Raw genomic sequence first — 20,825 nt, forward strand, 5'->3', positions numbered from 1 at the left:
TAGAGCGTAAAATCTGGTACTTCTAGCTAAAACAAGTGGGCTCCATCTAGTGGTCTTTTCTACAAATGCCAGTTTGTTGTTCCTCATTTCCATAAATAAAAGAAACAAGGCAGGATATCCCCACAAATATTTGTGATTGCTGTGGAGTCCCTCTTGAGGGCAATAAGTGGCAGAAAGCATTAACTGATGGCTTTGACTTGATTGTTTTAATTATCTTGAATCAAACGGGAGGCTTGGATATTCCAGTGAAATCTGAAAAGGCAGATTTGCTAGACGGGGTACAACATTACAATAAAAAAAGATGGGTGCACTTGGAGGAATACATGGCAGGGAAAGCCCTCCAGGATTTTCTGTGGGTATGCCACAAATATAGAGGCAATTAACCTCATATGTTCTACATACTTTTCTGCAGGAACGGTCTCAAATGTAAACACAATAAAGTGCTAAGTAAAGACTTTTCTAAACTATATATAAAACAAGCAATTGCTGATGACAAAGCATGAACTCTAATCTACAGGAAGTTCTTAGATTTTATGCAGAATAAAAAATTGTAAACATTGGCATTAAGATTACAGCACTTTCTTCTCTCTTTCCCCTCTTCTTAACCACACTGAAATCTACGTTTGGCAAACTTTGGTCTCCTATATGCTCTCGGGTTTTATTACTATAGGACAATTGATGTGCCTTGGGATCTTGGGGAGCATATCTAAAGTGTCCATTCAGGTATCAATTTAGGGTTCTAGGACTGTTCATATTAATGGTGCAAATGGAAATTTAGACCGTGGCTAGAACAAGTAAGCAGTGTTATTAGATCAGATTCCGAGAAGAACAGTTTAGACTCAACAAGAATGATTTCAGGTGCACGCTCGTAAGCTAAAGAAGATGTAGAGGAGCTGCTCACCCACCCAATTAACATTAAAATGGACAAATCGTGGCAAATGTAGTCTGAAATAAACAAATCATTATAACAATCGCCAACTTGGTGGTCATGAATTTTCAGGTAGGGTGAGTCACTGAAATATTAGTAAATAATGGCCACACACACAAAGTTAAACCTACTGCCTAAGGATATTTTAATTATGTATTTGTTAACACATTGTGGCGTATTCAATTGTTCCTCCGGCCGCCGGAAAAACGAGCGTGTTAAAACAATTACCTAAAATTTAGCGAGTAAATTACTGTATGAACGGTATTTACGCGCAATATTACCGTATAAACGGTAATAGTTTTAACGCGCTCGTTTTTCCGGCGGCCGGAGGAACAATTGAATACGCCCCATTGAATACGACGCCCCTTCAAAGAGGCAGAGAGAGAGCTACTAAAAAGTATTACAAGTATTTTATTTTTTGTCAAATTAAATGATACAAACGGAGGTACTACTTTGTCAAACAGTATGTACTCGTTAGTGACTTTATATTATGGTGAAATTTCGATTTTAACACCCCACTCTTTCCTAGTGGTCATGAAAATGGTATTTCATACATTTGGGAAACTAACATGATCCAAAACAGTTTATCAATCTCTAGTAAAAATAATAATCAGGTCATATAAAAGATAGAATGGAGTGAGAACTCTATGAATTGGGTTGCTTGGCTCTGACAAGCATAACAATTTCAGAGTGGGTAAAGCATAGGGTATGACATTTAACGAGTATACAAGTTACCTGCACAATGCAATTTTGATTTACAATCATATGTAAAGGACTTAACATAGTGAAAATGTATTCAATGAGACAAAGTAGAAAAAAAAATACAAACTCCCTTACCATCATTTTTTCAAAGAGTGCCAAAATTTCTTTATCAGATAGCTGCTTTGGAGGGAAGTCTTCACATTCTGAAGACGTGGACCAGTCACTGCTAGTGTTGGAACTTTTCATGTTATGCAAATTAGGTCGATCTTTTCTGCTCCCTGGAATCCTAATGCTGGCAAATCTATCCAACTGAAAACAATGAAGATTTGATCAATTACTTTAAAAAGAAGGGTGGGACATCATTGTATATTTTTATAGTACAAAATAAATCTTGTAAAGAATGTCTGCGCAATGAATGTTAGTTTTTTTAAAATAAGAGATTTGTTTATTCAGATACTTATTCAGATATAGCCTTTCAGTAGATTAAAGTTGAAGTTTTTACCAATATTTCAGTACTGCCCTATAGAGAACATAACTTTTGATAAGAACTTGCTCATACTAAGAGCCAATTATACTTGTTGGCCAAACAGATGAAAAGGACTTTCCTGAAAGGGTGCAATACCCATAAATTGTTAAAAATACCCATTGGTATTTGCTTATAGCTTGTAAAAAAAGAGGTGTAAGACTTCCAACATAGACATCGTAAAGCTATATGCCAAAATAAATGCATGAATAAAAATCACAATCAAATGTCAAGAGACTCCATGAGCCTCAAGAAATAATATGCAAGCTCATAGATAGGGCTTTATTGGTTCAGGATGCAAATTGTAATCTTCAATATTTGGAATAATTTGTTAGAACATTTCAGGTGAAAATCATATCAATAATAAAATTCAATCAGGACATTGAAACTGTACTAGAAATGGTTATATACAATTAACATTTCCATGTAGAATCACTTTATAATGTATAGATTACTTTATTTAGCATGTGTCATTTTCCTATGTACCTCTTATTTGTAAATCTTTGAACTTCCACAATAATAATAATAATAATAATAATAATTAAAATAAAAAAAATAAGAGCGTGCACTCTACACTTTACATTACAGGAATGTTGTCATATGCAATATTTTATGTTAGAAAATTAAAAGTTTCCTTTTCTTTGCCAAAGAGAACTTTAAAAAAAGAACTTTAAAACACTACTACACTATTTGTGAAACAGTATTTCCTTGCCTGTCAATGCCTATGTACGTATAGTCAATAGCAGAAAAAAAACAAAACAGAAAAGGATTAGTTGCAATGTGTTTTATTCGCCAATATATAAAAGAAGAACTCTTAATAAGACCTTTACCAAGCCAACAGCCCCATGGATTCGGCTATCCTTGATAGGAACATTGTAGGACAAACAAATTTGCAGACAGTATGCAGCAACATTGATTTATAGGCTACCGATGTGCTCATTGACTGGTTTTTCTCCAATATGTAAAAAACGGAGTGTCTGACAACTTCAGAATGCTGCATTTTGGCTTTAATGAATGCAATATTCACAAATAACCATATAACATTACTACATGTCACATTCTTTCCATATCTGGTAAAAACCATGAAGTTAGTATTGTGTGAGCCATTCTTACAGATGTGGAACCCAATGCGCACTTCCAAAATGTCTTCTGTGCTTACCCAACACTTGGTCCTGATCAGTTTTTGGAACTTTAGAAAGTGGTGAAAAAAGTAAACATAAGCACTACCCACTTTTATCAGCAAAATTGCAGTTATATTTGTTGTAGTATGTTGGATCTACAACCCCTAATTTATTGTGCTTTTCACAAATACTAATTTCTACACACTTCCCACTGTTTGGTTTAACAATGAGGAAGGCAGTAGTATTAAATACTGTTAGAGCTATTCTCAGACAAAGAAGGCTATGTCTAGCTACAAAGTCATGTCTTACCAAACATTTTCACCCTGTACAGTAAAATTGGCAAGTCATCATACTTGCAAAACAATATTTGTGAGGTTTGTGGGGGGAGGGGGGATGTAATTTTCCAACGTGAATAAGCCCTATGTGACAAGAAAGGTACATTCCCCCACATTGATCTACTTTTCTTTTAGCTGGTCATTTCAGACTTGGCTTTCAGATCCTGCAAGCACCTATTAAATTATAATGGTCTTTCAAGTATGACAATTTTTCAAACACTTTTCACTGATTAGATTTAGGTTCAGTATTCCCAGACAGATATTGATTTTTTTTGAAGCAGCAATTTAGATAACTGCTGTAGATTCTTATGTTCAAAACTAAACAAATTACTAGTACCCAACAAAATAAAATAAACGAAATGAAAGATATTTATTCCCAACATAACGAGTTAAAGGGAAATTATAATCTATCCGGACACACTGTATTATAATATCTCTAGTTAAATGTTTTGCAGACCACATTCTGTAGTGTAAAATTACATGAAACCACTGGTCACGATCAATAGATGAACACTAATACATGTACAAAAGCTGGTGCAAATAGTAGAGTGGGACATCTGTAAATTACCTAAGTTTTTAACCCCTTGGTCACTGAAGCTTTCATCACCCCTGTGCGGAGTATATTTTGGCACTTTTTGGGCTGGTCACAAACGCAAATATCATTATAGGTGCATGCAATACACAAATTAAACCATGTATTCTTTTCAGAAGGGTTTTAATTGTAAGAAAATGCCATTACCTTGTTTACACTTCCAAGGCAAAGAAAACCTACCAAAAACAGCTATAAAAAAATTTTTTTTATTGAAATTGCATTAAATGCAATTAGAAAAAGGTGCTTTTTTTTTTTTTTTTTCTAACCACCAAGCAATAACTTGTGGTTATTACTTCGACATCAACCGAAGACACAGGTTTTCATAATAAAGTCTGCATCTGAAAATGATCATGCCTTTATTTTGCTAGTTTACAGGGTCTTGAATGAAATGCATAAAATGTGTAGCGATAATATGGCTAGCCTATTTTTAAATAAACAATTAACCAAATCATAGAACGGTAATCCTGAGTCAATTTAGGTCTGGTTGGGAGAAATTATAGCCCACCACATCACCCCTCCATCTCTGGACTAAACGCTTTCTGTAGTGCAGGGTGATATTATCCGCTGATCACAAACTACTACTAAAGAGGGCACATCATTTGAAAGAGGGAACTATTCTCGATCAAACCAGGGTCCCCCAAACATTCTTGGAGCCAGGATGCGGAACTAGACATTGTAAACCTCACCCTCATCCTGGGATCTTAATTTTTTCTGTGGTTTAGGGTGTTATTTTATGATCTGCCACTAGATAGTTACTTATGAAAATTGCTAAGAGCTGTAAGTCTGACACAAAAAATAATGGCAGATTATATGTTGTTATCTTTCAAGTAGAAGTTAGGCAATAAAAGCAAAATGTCCGATTGGTTGACGTCATGTTAGTGCAAATTTGCACCTTTGAACAATGTTCATAAATAACTCCGTATCCACACACACAAAAATTATTAAAGGTTGAGAAACACATCAGCAAGAGTACCACCTATTGTATAAATCTATCATTTTAAGAGAGGCATCTATGAGAATTTTCTTTGGTAGAAATAGGCAATAGATTTTTCCATCTGCATCTAAAAGTTCACTATGGATACAACAGTATCAGACTATAACTTTGCAACTCTGTCACAACCCAACAATACACATTCCCTATCGTCTAGTCAGTAGGGATAAGTTTTAAATCCTGTATATTTCTATACTTCCTATAGCAATTTAAGATTAAAACGAATATATATATGTAAAAGTTTCAACATTTTCCATACTGAAGATGTTTCACTTGAAATTGTAATCATAGAGGAAAATGTGACCTATGCAGTCATTCATCCAATTAAAGCCACTGTATTATTTCTTTCTAACAGTGATTACCAAAATAATCACCTGCACAGAAAACAGTGTCAAACATAACAAGATCTGTCAAAAAATGGGAAATTGTACATATATATTTGAGAATAGCTGGGAGTTTTTATGCAAGACAGCTTGTATTTTAGATTTAGTTGTTCTTCAAATGAACAAAGTCACTTGTCGGCAATGACAACTGTTGCAAATCTTCACAAAACACATTTTCTGAATTTGCTGCATAGACCATAAATCTATGGTGTGGGAAAAATCAACCGGGATAAGTCGTATATAGTGGAAGCAGTTTTACGATTGCCAGCCTTTGAGGCCTCCATTACAATTACAATTTTACGCTTTTAAGTCAAACTTTCCTATTCACCTAGTGTTTCTGGTACAGAAGCCACAAATTCATTTAGATTTGGGTTTTATGACCCATGATACTTCTTTCTATAATATAAACATTTCTGCTTTCTGACAACGCTGGCAGTGACTATGCAAAGCATTCACGAGTCTATGAACAACTCATATTAAACAAACGAAAATACCGCTAGGCGTACCAACAGACAGGTCCCAATTTCCTTATACAGTATTTTATTAAAATGCAAAGAATATTCTTTTAAAAAGGAAGTATTCTAAAAATGTAAAGGATGAATCACATTTATTATCAAATAAAAAACACCTTTATCCCCCATTCCTCTTACAGCACAGATCAAAAAATCAGTGGCTTGTGACTGGTCTTCACACACACACACGCCACTTAAAAATGGTAAACAAAGTTGATTTGCCAGTTCTGTACTATAAAGCCAGCAGATCCCCGGCAAAAAACAGAGTAATGTAGCAGCCCCTAGCGCTCTGGCAAGAGGGAGGTGCACATTAGTAAAGACGTTTAAGTAGGTGGTAGTAAAGTCTTAAGTTATGCTTGCTAGTATAAGCAGTCCACAATTTTTCATATCTTTGATACTAGATGGGAGATGTTTATATAGAAAGCACAAATCTCTAATTTCAGACTGCTAATATTAAAATACACATGTGCACAAGATAAAAGGGTAACATTTAGATAAAATAAAGACAATATTAGCATATAGGTATTTGCTTATCTTTAAAAAAAAAAAAACAAACAAACATGTACAAATCTGTTAAAATGTCTAGGTTACGGTACTATGGAACACATAAAATCCTTTAAAATATCAGACATGCATATTTTAAGTATTGTAGAAAATGCCACTGAGTACACTGTCAATATACACACATTTTTAATAACACTTCGCTTTCTGAGTTCCATAAACAAGGTTAAGACTGGTGAGGGTTACACTACTGAATTTGAATGAAGCTATAGTTCCCATTCCAGTTTGCTGCATCATATCCTGACTGTCAAAAGAGGGAACATGGATAATCAGACTCTTAGAAGAAAAAATGAAAGATTTATAAAACAGGAAGCACACAAGCAATAGCACGTTAAAATCACTAGTAGTTCAACCCTTTACAAGGAGAAAACACAAGTGACACAGAAATTGCATAATATTCACACATTCAATTCAGTGCATAAATGCTGCAAGATACTACAGGTAGTCAAAGCAGATAAAAATAGAAATCAGTGTTGGAGTAATTTCCATTGCTGTAATTGGATGGGCATCAGCCCTGGCTTACAATAAAGATCTAGAAAAATGGCTAGATTTTTTTTACTAAATTCATACATTTTGTAAACAAACCATTTATCCATTTATATTACCCATGATTATCTGCTACGAGTGCTACAAAGAAGAAACATAACATAAAGCAAGAAAGATATATACACCTGTGACAGGATGGACAGCCTTTGCCACCATTCCCATTCTTTATACAAAACACGCCCTCTAATCATAGTAGGAGGGGCTTAAGCTGCTGCCACCACTGGACTCCTTAATGGCATCCAGAACAGTGTTCCTTCTAGGCAACTGTCACTGCTAGTGTACCCCTTTGCTGGTGTAACTGGGCTGGTACCCCTGACATCTTCCTATGGATCACAGTTGCTGTGGATGGATCCCCCCTGGCTATCACACTGGCCAGAGTTGTTGGGTAATGGGCAGAGTGGTGGTACCGGAAAGCTGGGTCCAAACCTCAGTACAGCCGGAAACGGATTACAGTTGGGTCTAATCTGTAGGTCACAGAAATTTCAGCATGGAAGAAGTTGTCAAGCAGGTCTTTGAAGCAAGTGATGTATATTTAGCTCCAGTAGTCCTAACAAGGACAGTTCACACTGGTTGAACATACCAGTGATCAAGAGGTCAGAAGAAACAATGATACATTTTAGTACAAACCAGTGCAGTTTTATACACAGCCTCGCAGGTGGTAAGCCAGTCCCCTGAAGTCAGAGTTATTTTTAGTATCAGAATGCAATGTTTCCCCAAACATGGATTTAAATACAATTTGTACTTTATGAAATTTGCACTTATCTGTGATATCTTACATCACGTGCTGTTTACATTGCTAGGTTTCCTATCTGTCCAACAAGACCTGCACACAGGTAACAATTCCCTGTTGTGTATTCAAGTGTTGGGCACTCACATTGAAAAGACTTAAGCTAAGTACACACTACAACAAAATACTAACGATACAATATCTTCGCAACTTAAGATAATTCCTTTTTCTTTTTACTACTTTTTATCCCCTACCCCTACACCAAAAGAGGATACGATTTTCTAAAAAATTCAGTCTAACGGAAAATATAAAAGTGGCTTCGCCATTAAAAAGAAGGTATACCGAAAGAGAGGAAAACAGGCTGGAACTCTGGGAAAGAAAAAGGCGGAATATGTAGTTGATAATATTGATGAAAAGGGGCATGGGATCTTTAATTTGTCTACTTACCAGCTTTCACATGATGAGATTAAACTTCTAAGGAAAGGTTTTTCTTTTGCCCCGACAAATAGAGTAAATTATTTTCAATTATTTCAAGATCTTAATAAATATGCTAGAATACTCACTCTTAAGTGCCATTTTAGAAAAAAGGAAATTGAAAATTTGGATCAGAATAAAACTACCACATTTGTAGAATCAAAATCAGGCCTAAAATTGCCTTCAAAATTGTATCCGTTGGAATCAAAGGGAGGAAATACTGAGGTTTTTTTATCAGTCAGTTAGTAAATATCTAATTAATATTAATAGATCTACTAAAGAGTAACTTGTCATCCCAAGAAAAGGAAGCCCTTAAAACCTTGAAGAATAATAATGAGATTGTGATAAGCAAGCAGACAAGGGGAGGGATAATTGTTGTTCTTAATAAGACTGATTATATTGCTGAAGTTAATAGACTCTAGGGAGATTTGGATTCATATTGCATTATTGCTTAGGTTCCTACAAATTTCTTTGTTGATGAACTACGAATAATATTAGATGAAGCTTTGAGTAAAGGTATTATTAATAGGGATGAATTCTTATACCTATTTCGGGAAAATCCAATTATCCCGATTTTTTACTTCCTCCCAAAGATCCACAAATCTCTGGTGAAACCTCCAGGTAGGCCCATAATAGCTGGGATTGATTCCCTAACTTCCTCTGCCTCTCAATATGTTGACATTTTCTTGAAAAAATATGTCACTGAGTTACCGGCTTATCTCAAAGATACAACTTCTTTATTGCAACTATTAGAATCTTTTGAATGGAAGGATAGCTATAGATGGGTAACTACTTATGTCTAAGATCTGCATACATCAATTAGTCATGAGAAAGGAGTGGAAGCTGTTAAACATTTTTTTGGAATTGGATACTAATGTCACTGTGGTTCATAAGCAATTATTATGTGATCTTGTTAAAATTTATTCTTTCACATAATTATTTTAAATTCTTGGAGGCATTTTATATTCAAACTTGTGGCACAGCTATGGGCACAATTTTTGTCCCTAGCTTTGGCAATCTTTATGGGGAAGTGGAACTCTGTTCAAATTTACTGTAATATTCCGTATAATGATTAGATCGTTTTTTATAAATGTTATATTGATGATATCATAATTTGGGATGGTACTGAGGAGTGTTTCTTGGAGTTTTTTCAATTCATTGGGTTGAATGAATATAATTTAACCTTCACTTTTAAGACTGATGTAATTTATACATAATTTATAGATTTAGTGCTGGAAATTAAAGACTGTCATATTGTGACTAGTACATTCATTAAGGAGGTTGACCGTAATGGTTATTTACACTATGAGAGTTGTCATTTGGGAAAATGGAAGGAGAATATTCCTTTTTCCCAATTTAATCGGATAAAAAAGGAATTGTTCACGTCAGGATGTTTGTGACATTCAACTCAAAATCTATGCAGAAAGATTAGAGAACGGGGATGTCCTGAGGAATTATTGGAGAATGCCCTGAACAAAACAAGACAAAAGAAAAGAGAGGATATGCTGGTATATAAAGTAAAAGAAAATCACAAGAAAGAGATAATTCCTTTTATAACTGAATTTAATATAGATAACAAAAGGATTAAACATAACATTAATAAACAATAGAGCATTATTAAGATGAACCCTGTCCTGAATACAATATTACCGGACACACCGGATATTGTCTTTAGGAATACTAAAGATCTTAAAACATTATTGGCACCTAGTATGCTACAACTTAAAGATTCAAGAGAGAAAAGAAAACCTTTTTGTCGAAATCTAATAATGGTTTTTCTAAAATATTTTAAGTGTAATGTATGTAAATGGGTAGACCCTTATAGTAAGACTTTTTCTGACTTTAATAGCATTAATGAGTATAAGATCAAAAGGGAAAATTAACTTTCAAACTACTTCAGCGATATATATATATATATATATATATATATATATATATATATATATATATATATATATATATATATATATATATATATATATATATATACTTGAAAGCCCTTCCCATTTGAAATATGTAGGTAAAACAAAAAGGATGTTGAAATTACGCATCCAGGAACATGTAAGGGCTATTAAAAACAGATCTGATGCACATTCAGACATTTCTCTGTTATTCACAATGGTGATCCCAGTACTTTGAAATTCAAAGCTATAGAACATGTTGTACTTGGCCCGAGAAGGGGGGATCTTGCCAAGAAATTAGCTTGTAGGGAAATCTTTTGGATTTACAAATTAGGAACTTTAGTACAGTCAGGTCTTAATGATGCCTTTGAAACAGCACCATTTATATGATATGCTCTAATTGGTATTTTTTCTCTTTCTCCTTTTTCTTCCCCATATATATTTTATGTATGTATTTTATATAAATTTTTTGTATGTAAAAATATCCTGGTTTTGAGAGCTATATATTTAATATGAATTGTATTGTTATATCCATTATGTGATCGCTAATTTTAATTGTTAATTCTGTTTTATATAGATTATATAGCTTTTTAGATTTTTTCTTGCCATTGATATGGTTGAAGGAAGGGTGTATATAGAGAGATATATGTTCTGTATTATATGGCTTCAAAGAAAGGGCGGAAATGACGTGTCGCCACTAAGCGGAAGTGACGTTATGTTTTGTAAACGGACTCAGAGTCGATATTAAATTTTAAAATATTGATTATTTAATGGCGATTCATCTATACAAATATTTTTCTGCCATTTAATCTATTGCTGGATGTTGTTATCTTGTGCAGTGTTATATTGTATTTTATCTGAGAATGTTTGATATGAATTATTGCTGCATGTTATTTTTTTTATCACCGCTTCTTATATGTATGAAGTAAGAGCGGATGTTATACAGATATGTATTATTGTTTAGTCTTAAGAGAAGGGCGGAAGTGCCGTACTATCGAGTGGACGGAAGTGATGTCACGGACCAATAGGCTTAAGTGAACGGATCCATCGAATCGATACAGTCACCGCAAATTCATTTGGATGTCCAGACTATTTAAGGATGGACTTCTCTGTTGTCTACTAGCACCCTTTTGATAAAGTCAAATCGACGAAACACGTCAAGGGACAAGGAGATATCTGTGTTCTCTTAGCCTGGTTTGGAGATTGTTTCCCTGGCCAGTGAGCATTCTCTCCTGGGGTCATCTGCATGAGAGAATTCTAATTACAGATAAGCCTTATATCTTTCGCTTTTATATACGGGTATTAATTTGCTTATTTTGGATTGTGTTTTAATAAAACTTTTTATAAGCAGCAATCGTTTTGAATCTACTACACTATATTACTTTATTTCCTCGAGTTCTAGTATGAATTTGGATCAGATGTATGTCTCTGGGAAGAACTTGGACTCCAGCTGAATTTTCCGACCAGATAAGCCCATATTTATTTCATTTTTGGTACGCGGATACTGGAGCACATATACATTATTTATGTAATATTTGTGGTATACCACCATGTTCGGCGCTTCTCTTCTTATGTCTATCTCTCTATCTATATACCCTGCAGGTCCCTGTGTAAGCATACATCAGTGGTCAGACCAGAACACTAGATAATCAAACATTCATCATTGATCCTTGTTACAACACCAATTGCTGAGCGGTTTCCTTGTGTCATGATACATAACGAACATAAAGCAAGTAAATGTTCTACCTGCATACATCTTAACAAGCCTTTACAGTATGTGTTTTTAAAATCATCTTTCCCTCTGAAAATGAATAAAAACGGTGCTGGAAAGGGAAGAACACGCTTGGCAGGAACTTCATGAGGCTGAATGTAAAATTAACACACAATACACACATCTGTGATTCATGCAGTCTGTGAGATTTCTATTAAAGTGTCACATTGAGGTGATAAGGCATGTTCCTTGCTGCTGTGCTGTTGTTTCATCTTGGGTGCACTGGATTTGTAAATTAGTAACACTTATCTTCAAGGATAGTTAAATGAGCACCCCATTGAGTATTATCTCTTAGTGAGTAATCACACTGATAATTGGCAGTGACACTAATCTGAAATTAATTAAACCAAAAAGTAGGAACAGGAATTTTGCTCTACAAAAGACTGTAAGATGTAACTTTATGCTTTCCACATGGTGTGAAAATTGACATTATTGTCTTATGTTTATTTTGGAATGTGCAAAAAAGATGGATAAAGCAGATGGAAATTATATTGTAACAACATTGCGTTATCAGTGTCCAAAATATTTGCTTCCAACAATTAAAATGCTTTCTTGGTAGGACTACTTAAGAGGTGAACCTTCATTTTAGATTTACTTCCAGTCACATTCATTTAAAACAAACATCGAAATTAATTACATTATTAGAGAGTAAAACATAAGCCAGCATATTTACAAATCGCATATTTCACTGCAAACTAAGCAGCAGTTCAAAAGCTGATTTTGTTTTAATCATGTGTAGCTGGATGTTTCAGCACAATCTCAACTAAAATACAAAGAGGCAGAATATCTGTCAGTTTCCAATCACTGTGTTACGCTAATCACTACAAATGAATGCACCTAGCTCATAAAGGTAGTTGCTGAGATTATAATTAGTTTTATCTACCCCAAAGAAAGTATTTACATGACATACTTCATCTACACTGTCATATCCCACTAATACTATGGTGCTTATTTAACAGCAGAGGTGTTTCTTTAACCCAAAGGAGACGGATAAATAGATTTGCTTAGCTGTGCACCAAAATGTATAGCCATCAGACAGGTTGTTACAGGTGCAGAACATTTAAGAGCATAGACAAGATTATTTTTAATAAGCCCAATATGTTGGTTCTCTAAAGCAACCAGATTTCTAGAGTAGCTCGTATAAAGTTATGATGCACTGTGCTATCAATGTAGCAAGTGCAACATATATTTCAGAAACCTGAAAGCAATCTTTCACTTTAGCACAACTCAGGCCAAAGTAACAATCATATCAAATCTGTGCCTTGAAAATCCTGTGCAGGTTTAAGAACAGAGACCCAGGCTGCCATAAGGTGTGCAAAAGGGGCACAAGCTGATGATGTGTGCATTTAAAATATTTTGATCATAAGTATGATGCTACCTTACTAGAATCAAAATACATTACCACAGCCATGTGCAGCTCACAAATTCAGTGACAAAGTCCCTGGCTGCAAAGTTTTAGCATTAGTCTTCTTTGCTGCATCAACCCTATTTCAGGATCAACAGGGACACTAAAAAGAAGACCTTGGCAAAGGTTTACCTTTAAAGGCTGTTCAAGAGTTAAATGTCATTATAGATTTTGAAAAGACGTTTGTGGTACAACACACATGACCATAAACTCTGATACAAAAGAAACTTAGGATATACTTTTACACTTACTGTGTAAAATTATATCAGAAGCCACAACCATATAAAGTAGAGATGGTCACTGACCCCCGTGTTTTGGTTTTGGATTCGGTTTTGGATCTGGATTACCGTCGTGTTTTGGTTTTGGTTTTGCAAAACCGCCATTGCGTGTTTTGGTTTTGTTTGGTTTTGTTTTGCTATTTTGTTGGAAAATCCATGTTTTTGTGCCTAAAATAACCCAATTTAGTGCTCCAACTGTTTTAGAGATAAGTAATCTAATTGTTGAGGTAATAAATCATCCAAAAAACAGTTTAATTCTTTGTTGGTAGGCCTTCATTTATTCTACACACAAAACAGATTGTCTTCCTCTCCATCTATGCATATTGGCAATGCAGCCATCATCTTTGGATGTATATTACACCCTACACTTATACTTAAATATGTAAAGAAATGGAAAAAGACAGTTTGCTTTCTGTCTCTATAGGCCCCCCTCCACTTTTTTAAAAAAAAAAAAAAAAATTCAGCCATTATAGACTGTACAATATTAATTGACATGGAGAAAGCCAGTTTGGTTTCTGTCTCTCTAGGCCCCCCTCCACTTGTATAAAATACTAATAAATTCAGCCGTTATAGACTGTACAATAAAAATTGAAATGGACAAAGGCAGTTTGGTATCTGTCTGCATCATAATCATCAACATCATCATTAGCGCCCTCGTCGCCTACACAAATCTCCCCCTCATCCTCTTCTAATTCCAAAGTGGCATCCTCAATTTGGGTATCACCGGCTACACTCGGGCTATTAAGGCACACATCAGCAGAATGCTCACGATTAGACATCCCGCTGTTGGATGGACTCTCTACAGGGATTGTTGTCATTTGTGAATCAGAGCAAACATTCTCCTCTAATGCCTTACTGTTATCTTGCAGCTCGGCTTTGACGCATAACAGTAGTTGTGCACCAATTGTAGGCTGGGTAACTTTTTGGGATCTGCCACTAATAGCCAAAGGTGAAGGCTTCATTCTCTCTTTGCCACTGCGTGTGTAGAATGGCATGCTTGCAATTTTTTTTTTATCGTCACTTAACTTTTGCTCAGTTACACTTCTTTTTCGCTTCAATACAGTAAAAAAAAATTTGTTTTTTGTTTTTTGCACTAATTTGGAAACACTCTGTTGTTTGACATCGCCTTGGCCAGATGACGTACTGGGAACACTAACATCAGAACTGGTGACAGTACCTGGTTGCTCATTCTGATCATATGTGGACTGCTTTGAATCCATTCTGAGCGCAAAGCACTGGGGAGTGCTAAAAATTATTTGGTAGCCAGAAATATTAATGCACAATTAGGGAGGACACCCCAAAAGCACTGAGGAGTGCTAAAAATTATTTAATAGATACTGCTGACAGATATGACTTTTGACAGCCAGAAATATTAATGCACAATTAGGAAGGACACCCCAAAAGCACTGGGGAGTGCTAAAAATTATTGAGTAGATACTGCTGACAGATATGACTTTTGACAGCCAGAAATATTAATGCACAATTAGGGAGGACACCCCAAAAGCACTGAGGAGTGCTAAAAATTATTTGGTAGCCAGAAATATTAATGCACAATTAGGGAGGACACCCCAAAAGCACTGAGGAGTGCTAAAAATTATTTAGTAGATACTGCTGACAGATATGACTTTTGACAGCCAGAAATATTAATGCACAATTAGGAAGGACACCCCAAAAGCACTGAGGAGTGCTAAAAATTATTTAGTAGATACTGCTGACAGATATGACTTTTGACAGCCAGAAATATTAATGCACAATTAGGGAGGACACCCCAAAAGCACTGAGGAGTGCTAAAAAATATTTAGTAGATACTGCTGACAGATATGACTTTTGACAGCCAGAAATATTAAATGCACAATTAGGGAGGACACCCCAAAAGCACTGAGGAGTGCTAAAAATTATTTAGTAGATACTGCTGACAGATATGACTTTTGACAGCCAGAAATATTAATGCACAATTATGGGGGACACCCCAAAAGTGCTGGGGAGTGCCAAATATGAAGAAAAAATAATAAACCTCTATCCTCCTCTCTGCACTAGCGATTTTGGTTAGAGCAATTGCAAGAACAATATTGTATTCTCTGTCCCTGCTCTAATTAGCCTATGACTACACCCTGCTCTCTCCCTCTGTCAAATGGCGATGGATTGCTGTGGAGGCGTGTATTTATAAAGTTGAAGTATCGCGAGAACCGAGCCCCGAGATCCGACGACGTCACAATGACGTTCGGCCTCGATTTGGATTCGGAATGGGCGGGAGAGTACCGAGCTGCTCAGCTCGGTACTCGGATACCCAAAGTTCGGGTGGGTTCGGTTCTCGGAGAACCGGACCCGCCCATCTCTAATATAAAGTAACAGGGCCTGAACCTCCAAGGCAGCGTTCAATAGCATATTTCAAAGAAGGGTGAAATAGGATAAATTATTAGTAGAGGTTTCTGATATAAAACAATTGTATACTTTGTAATTTATTATGTTTTAACATAATTAAGTTTAAAGGGGTTTTTTTCTTGAGAGAAAGGACAGCTAGCACACCTGTGTGTTGTGACAGGACAATTCAACATGGGGCTGGTGCAGGATCGGTATTCACACCACTCACACATTATATATAGGTTAACACACCCCATCTATTAAATGCAAGACGTGAGTCTCAAGGAGTTCCATGACAATAGAAAATTAAGAGGGTGGAGACTGAGGGCTTTATAAAGAGTACAGAATAGTCTGCAATTTCTATTATCCTTGTGGCATTGTTAGGAACTCTCAAGCCAGTACAGTGAAACTCGGGGACTACTCTAAAGGCCCGGTGTTCGCTGGAGCCCCTAGTGGTGGGGACAGACTTGGCTGCGGGCCGACGGAGGGTCGAGTAACGTATACTGACTTAAAGGAGTACCCAGGAGTGGAGTGATTGGCGGGCTGTAGTGAAGAGGTATCCTAGGTCAAAGGTCACAAGCACAGATGCAAAATCCAGGGACAAGCGAAGGGTCAGACACACAGGCAAAGAAGCAAAATCCGGAATCCAGGCAAAAGGTCAAGGTCAGAAGAGAAGGTTCACAGGTCCAGGAACAAGCAGGGGTCAAAAAACGGGTAGTCAATCCAAGGTAGCAATAACCATACAGATAGAACAAGCAGGCAGCAGGACTGAGGGCAGAACGCTATAACCGGCAGTGAGGCTCAATCCTCACTGCCCTAAATACCACTGCTAGCCAATCAGAGCCTAGCTCTGAAACAAGTCACAGCCCCTGCCTGATTAATTCCTACAGGTTGCGCATGTGCCCAGCTGTTTATTGCGCCCAGAGCGCCTGGGCAAAGTTCTTGGCGTCCGGCCGTTGCCCTGGCAACGGTCGGGCCGGATTTCCAGAAGTGACGTCCCGGTTGCCATAGCGACAGCCGGGACGTCAGAAGAAACAGGAAGCGAGTCACGGCGGTGAAGCAGTTACCAAGACTATGGGTAATATGCACGCCCTGTGAAGGTTGGAGGACCACGCATTCTGCCCATTAATTGTCACTGTGTTGGCCATGTTAGTATATACACAATCTATGCAAGAGTGACAAAGATAAGGATATTTTCACCATTGTTTATACAGGTATTACCATCACTTATGTATACTGTATATAACAATCATCTCTTGAAACCCCTGCATCTATGGGCCTCTTTTTCAGATTACTGGGCCACTTGACTTTGACAGATACCTTGTAAGAATTATGATTCACCACATGCACATAAATTAATATAGTATTGAAAATTGTTACTATAACTGTCATTACTATTATTTTTTATTAATATCAAATATATAATATGTAACCTTATTTACCATGTCCTCTTTGACCTTTCATATTGGCTTACTTTCTTCACACACTGCTGTAGCCACATTTTTTCCCCCCAAAAACTACATTGTCTATAATGCCAAACAAAGTTTGATGAATAAATAATACCATCACATATGCTTGGCTATGCAAAAACAGTGTCTGCCTTGTAGCACCCATGTGGTAGTTCTCAAATATAATAACACTTCACTAGGAGTAACACTGCTGTTCAATTTTAAAATCTTAATGGGGGCGTGGCATGGCAGCCATCTTCGGAGGACGCGAGTTGGAACTACTCCCGCAGCGATTCCTGAAATTGCCAAGAAAAATTGGCATACTTCCCCCCTAACCTGCTCTAACAGCCCAGGTACAGCTTCGGCAGGAGCATAAGAGCGCGGTGCCTTTCTTCTTAAAGGCCTACCTACGCCTCTCCGCGGGAATCTCCATCTCTGAGGAAATCACCTATACGGTGATTAAATGCGTCAGTAAACCAACAATACTTTGTTGGCTAAATACCAAGTGCCATTCTTTCATTGTGCTTCTTTACAAGCGACCACTTACTCCTTGACAACTTTTGGAGAGTCCCGTAGGAGACGGGTGCGCACCTCTATGACGTCTGATGTGCGCGACCCCATGCGCTATTGTGTGTTGACAGTGTGGAGCGGACAAGAGCGATGATCGGAGCTCCGACTGGTTTTTGTAATCTACCAACTAGAGGAGGTCTATTCAACTGAGGTATCGGATTATACCAGAGGTATTGGTCTTGCGCATGATGCCAGAGAGATCTGGTAAGACTGACACACCTTGATATTACCAATTGGAGTCTGGTTATTACCTACGCAGTTAATCCTCCCTCAATACATTATTCTACAGCTCCATACCATAGTTCTATGGAACTTGGGAACTTTGTCTCAATGAATTTCGCACCTTACAGTGCTCTATAAAGATAAGAGAAGTAGTTGTGTAAAGCTGCTGAACTGGTATATATCGATATACATTTTTGATATTTTTTGAACATCGTGTAGGTGCACCTACTTCACTATATGTTCTAATTGGCACTGTTACTATCTAACATATGGTCACAATGTATTTACCATTTTTATGTGGTTTTTAAAATGTTTTAATAAATTTACTTTTCTATTGTATACAACTTGCATGAGTGCTTTTGTGGCAGACCCGGTATTACCATCGCTTATTTTGGTTGTTCTCCGCCGGAATTGCCTGCTGAAGATTGTAAAATACAGCCCGCAATCTCCTCTCTGAAGAGGGACGCTATTGCTGGTGAAAGCCCGCAGCGTCAGTGGCATTTTGTATGTCGGAACAGTCTGCCCCACACATCTACCCATCTGTGTCCCTGAACCGCGAGTGACAGCACCACGGACCACCCTCAGCAGCTACAAGTACGCTGTTGGTATGACAGGTAAGGGCTGCAATACTGACCTGTACAGGCTATCCTAAGAACAGGGTCTGCATAAACATCCCCCCTGTTGGCTTCTCTGCTCCCAATCGGTCCCCCTCGTGGAGTTCTGGACTCCCTCAGATGCTCTGGTGTGCCTCCTCCGGTGCTCTCCACTTGCTGGGTGATTTGGTGCATGTATGTTCTTGTTTCGCCGCCAGCGCGCGGGCGTGGAGCAGGGGCCCAGAATCTCTGTGGTCCTAACCTGCCGCAACTTGCAGAAGTAAAAGGGCTCCAGCCATTAAGAGGTTAACCCCAGCTAAAAAAGAGCTCTCTGTTTGCCGTCCTATTTGATATGAAGATGAAGATATGCCCTCTACCGGCCAATCTGAAAACTGCAACTGAAATTATTGTATAACTCCAGGCAGACAGCCTGTGCCCATCTCATATAATTTGCTTGTCACTCCTGACCACTCTGGGACTCTATTCCCGTGCTCTGAGCACATTGTGACGGTGGCCTGACAACGAAAAATAGGCATCCAACCAGTATCTAAGCTCACTGCTAGCTTAAAGACTACAATAAAGTTTGTAATCTCCAATTATTGTTGCTACATTTCAACGTAAGTGCACTGCAGGATTAAACTTGTAGTTTGATAATGCCACCACGGGACATCTGCTCTCCCATAAGTCATTCATATCAGATACTTCGCTCAATTAACATGCGATAGTCGCATTTTGTAGGGGCATCAACTTACCATCTCTTGAACATTAACCTTCAATTAGATAATAGCTGGCCTGTGATTACGTCCAGAGCAAAACGGGGCTCCCACAGTGGACTCCTTTAACTTCTTTGACAGAAACAAAAAAGCAAATAAAGCCGCAAGCGACACCCATGGCTCAAAGACAGCGGGATCACTCGCCAAGTTCTGATACACCAGTAGAGGACGAAATTCTCTCGGCAACGAGACTCTTGAATAAATTCCCTGGTTCAGGAAATTAAGACAAATGTTCCACACAGAGCTGCGCCACGCAATCTCTGATTTTCGCAAAAATATTAACGAACTGGGTGATCGCACCAACACCTTGGAGACAAAAACGGATGAAATGTGCAAATCCGTTGCGAACGTGCAAGAATTTTCCTAATTGCGCACCGATGTGGCATCTTTGACAGAGAAGTTTGAGGACATAGACAATAGAGCCCGCAGGAATAACATCCGGCTCAAAAACATTTCCGAGACTGTGGACATATCAGCCCTTCCTGGCTTTCAGCTTGGCTTCTTTAAAACCATCCTAGTGGACAATACGGACGCTGACCACCTTCTGGATAGAGCACACAGGTCACTGCAACCTAGGTCTGCTCCAGGCCAGCACCCTATGGATGTCATCCTTTGCATGCATTATTACCACATCAAGGAAAAAATCATCCAGTCCACGAGGAACAACGATTCCATTCAAAACCTTGGAAATAATATTCAGTTGTTTGCAGATATGTCTCTTCTCACCATCCAGAAAACTTGAGACTTGAAGGATACCACAAAAATTCTTCGTCAACTGGGTATCGTTACCGTTTTCCCTTCCGGCTCCAAGTTTTCACGGAAACCAGGCCTCTCTTTGCAAAGTCCCCTGCAGAGGGTGCTTTAATTCTAGAAAAATTAGGCTTACCTCCTAGCACAGCATCATCTCCGGTTACATCGGTGCCCCCGCAGGCCGAATGGGACACAGCTTGACTTCGTCGAAGGTTGGAAGCTGAAAACCTGGACTGTTGATCTCCCCCTGCTAACTCGGCATAGAGAACCCACGGAGGACAATGGACATAACACTGAACCTCGGTGACTTATCCCTCGTGGGCGTCTGCTGTTGTCTCTTCTCCACCCTGTTTCCACT

General features: G+C 37.7%; 1 protein-coding gene across 1 annotated transcript in view; it reads right to left on the reverse strand.

Moving 5' to 3' along the window:
- The window catches only part of DIAPH3 (diaphanous related formin 3), a 503,156-nt gene that overhangs the window by 413,697 nt on the left and 68,634 nt on the right, over positions 1 to 20,825 (reverse strand). Inside the window, exon 3 of the mRNA XM_075199796.1 lies at positions 1,766 to 1,939. Coding sequence (XP_075055897.1) covers positions 1,766 to 1,939 — 174 coding nt within the window. The remainder of the gene's footprint in view (positions 1 to 1,765; positions 1,940 to 20,825) is intronic.

Source organism: Mixophyes fleayi, chromosome 2 (assembly GCF_038048845.1).
Source record: "Mixophyes fleayi isolate aMixFle1 chromosome 2, aMixFle1.hap1, whole genome shotgun sequence".
Classification (NCBI taxonomy): Eukaryota; Metazoa; Chordata; class Amphibia; order Anura; family Limnodynastidae; genus Mixophyes; species Mixophyes fleayi.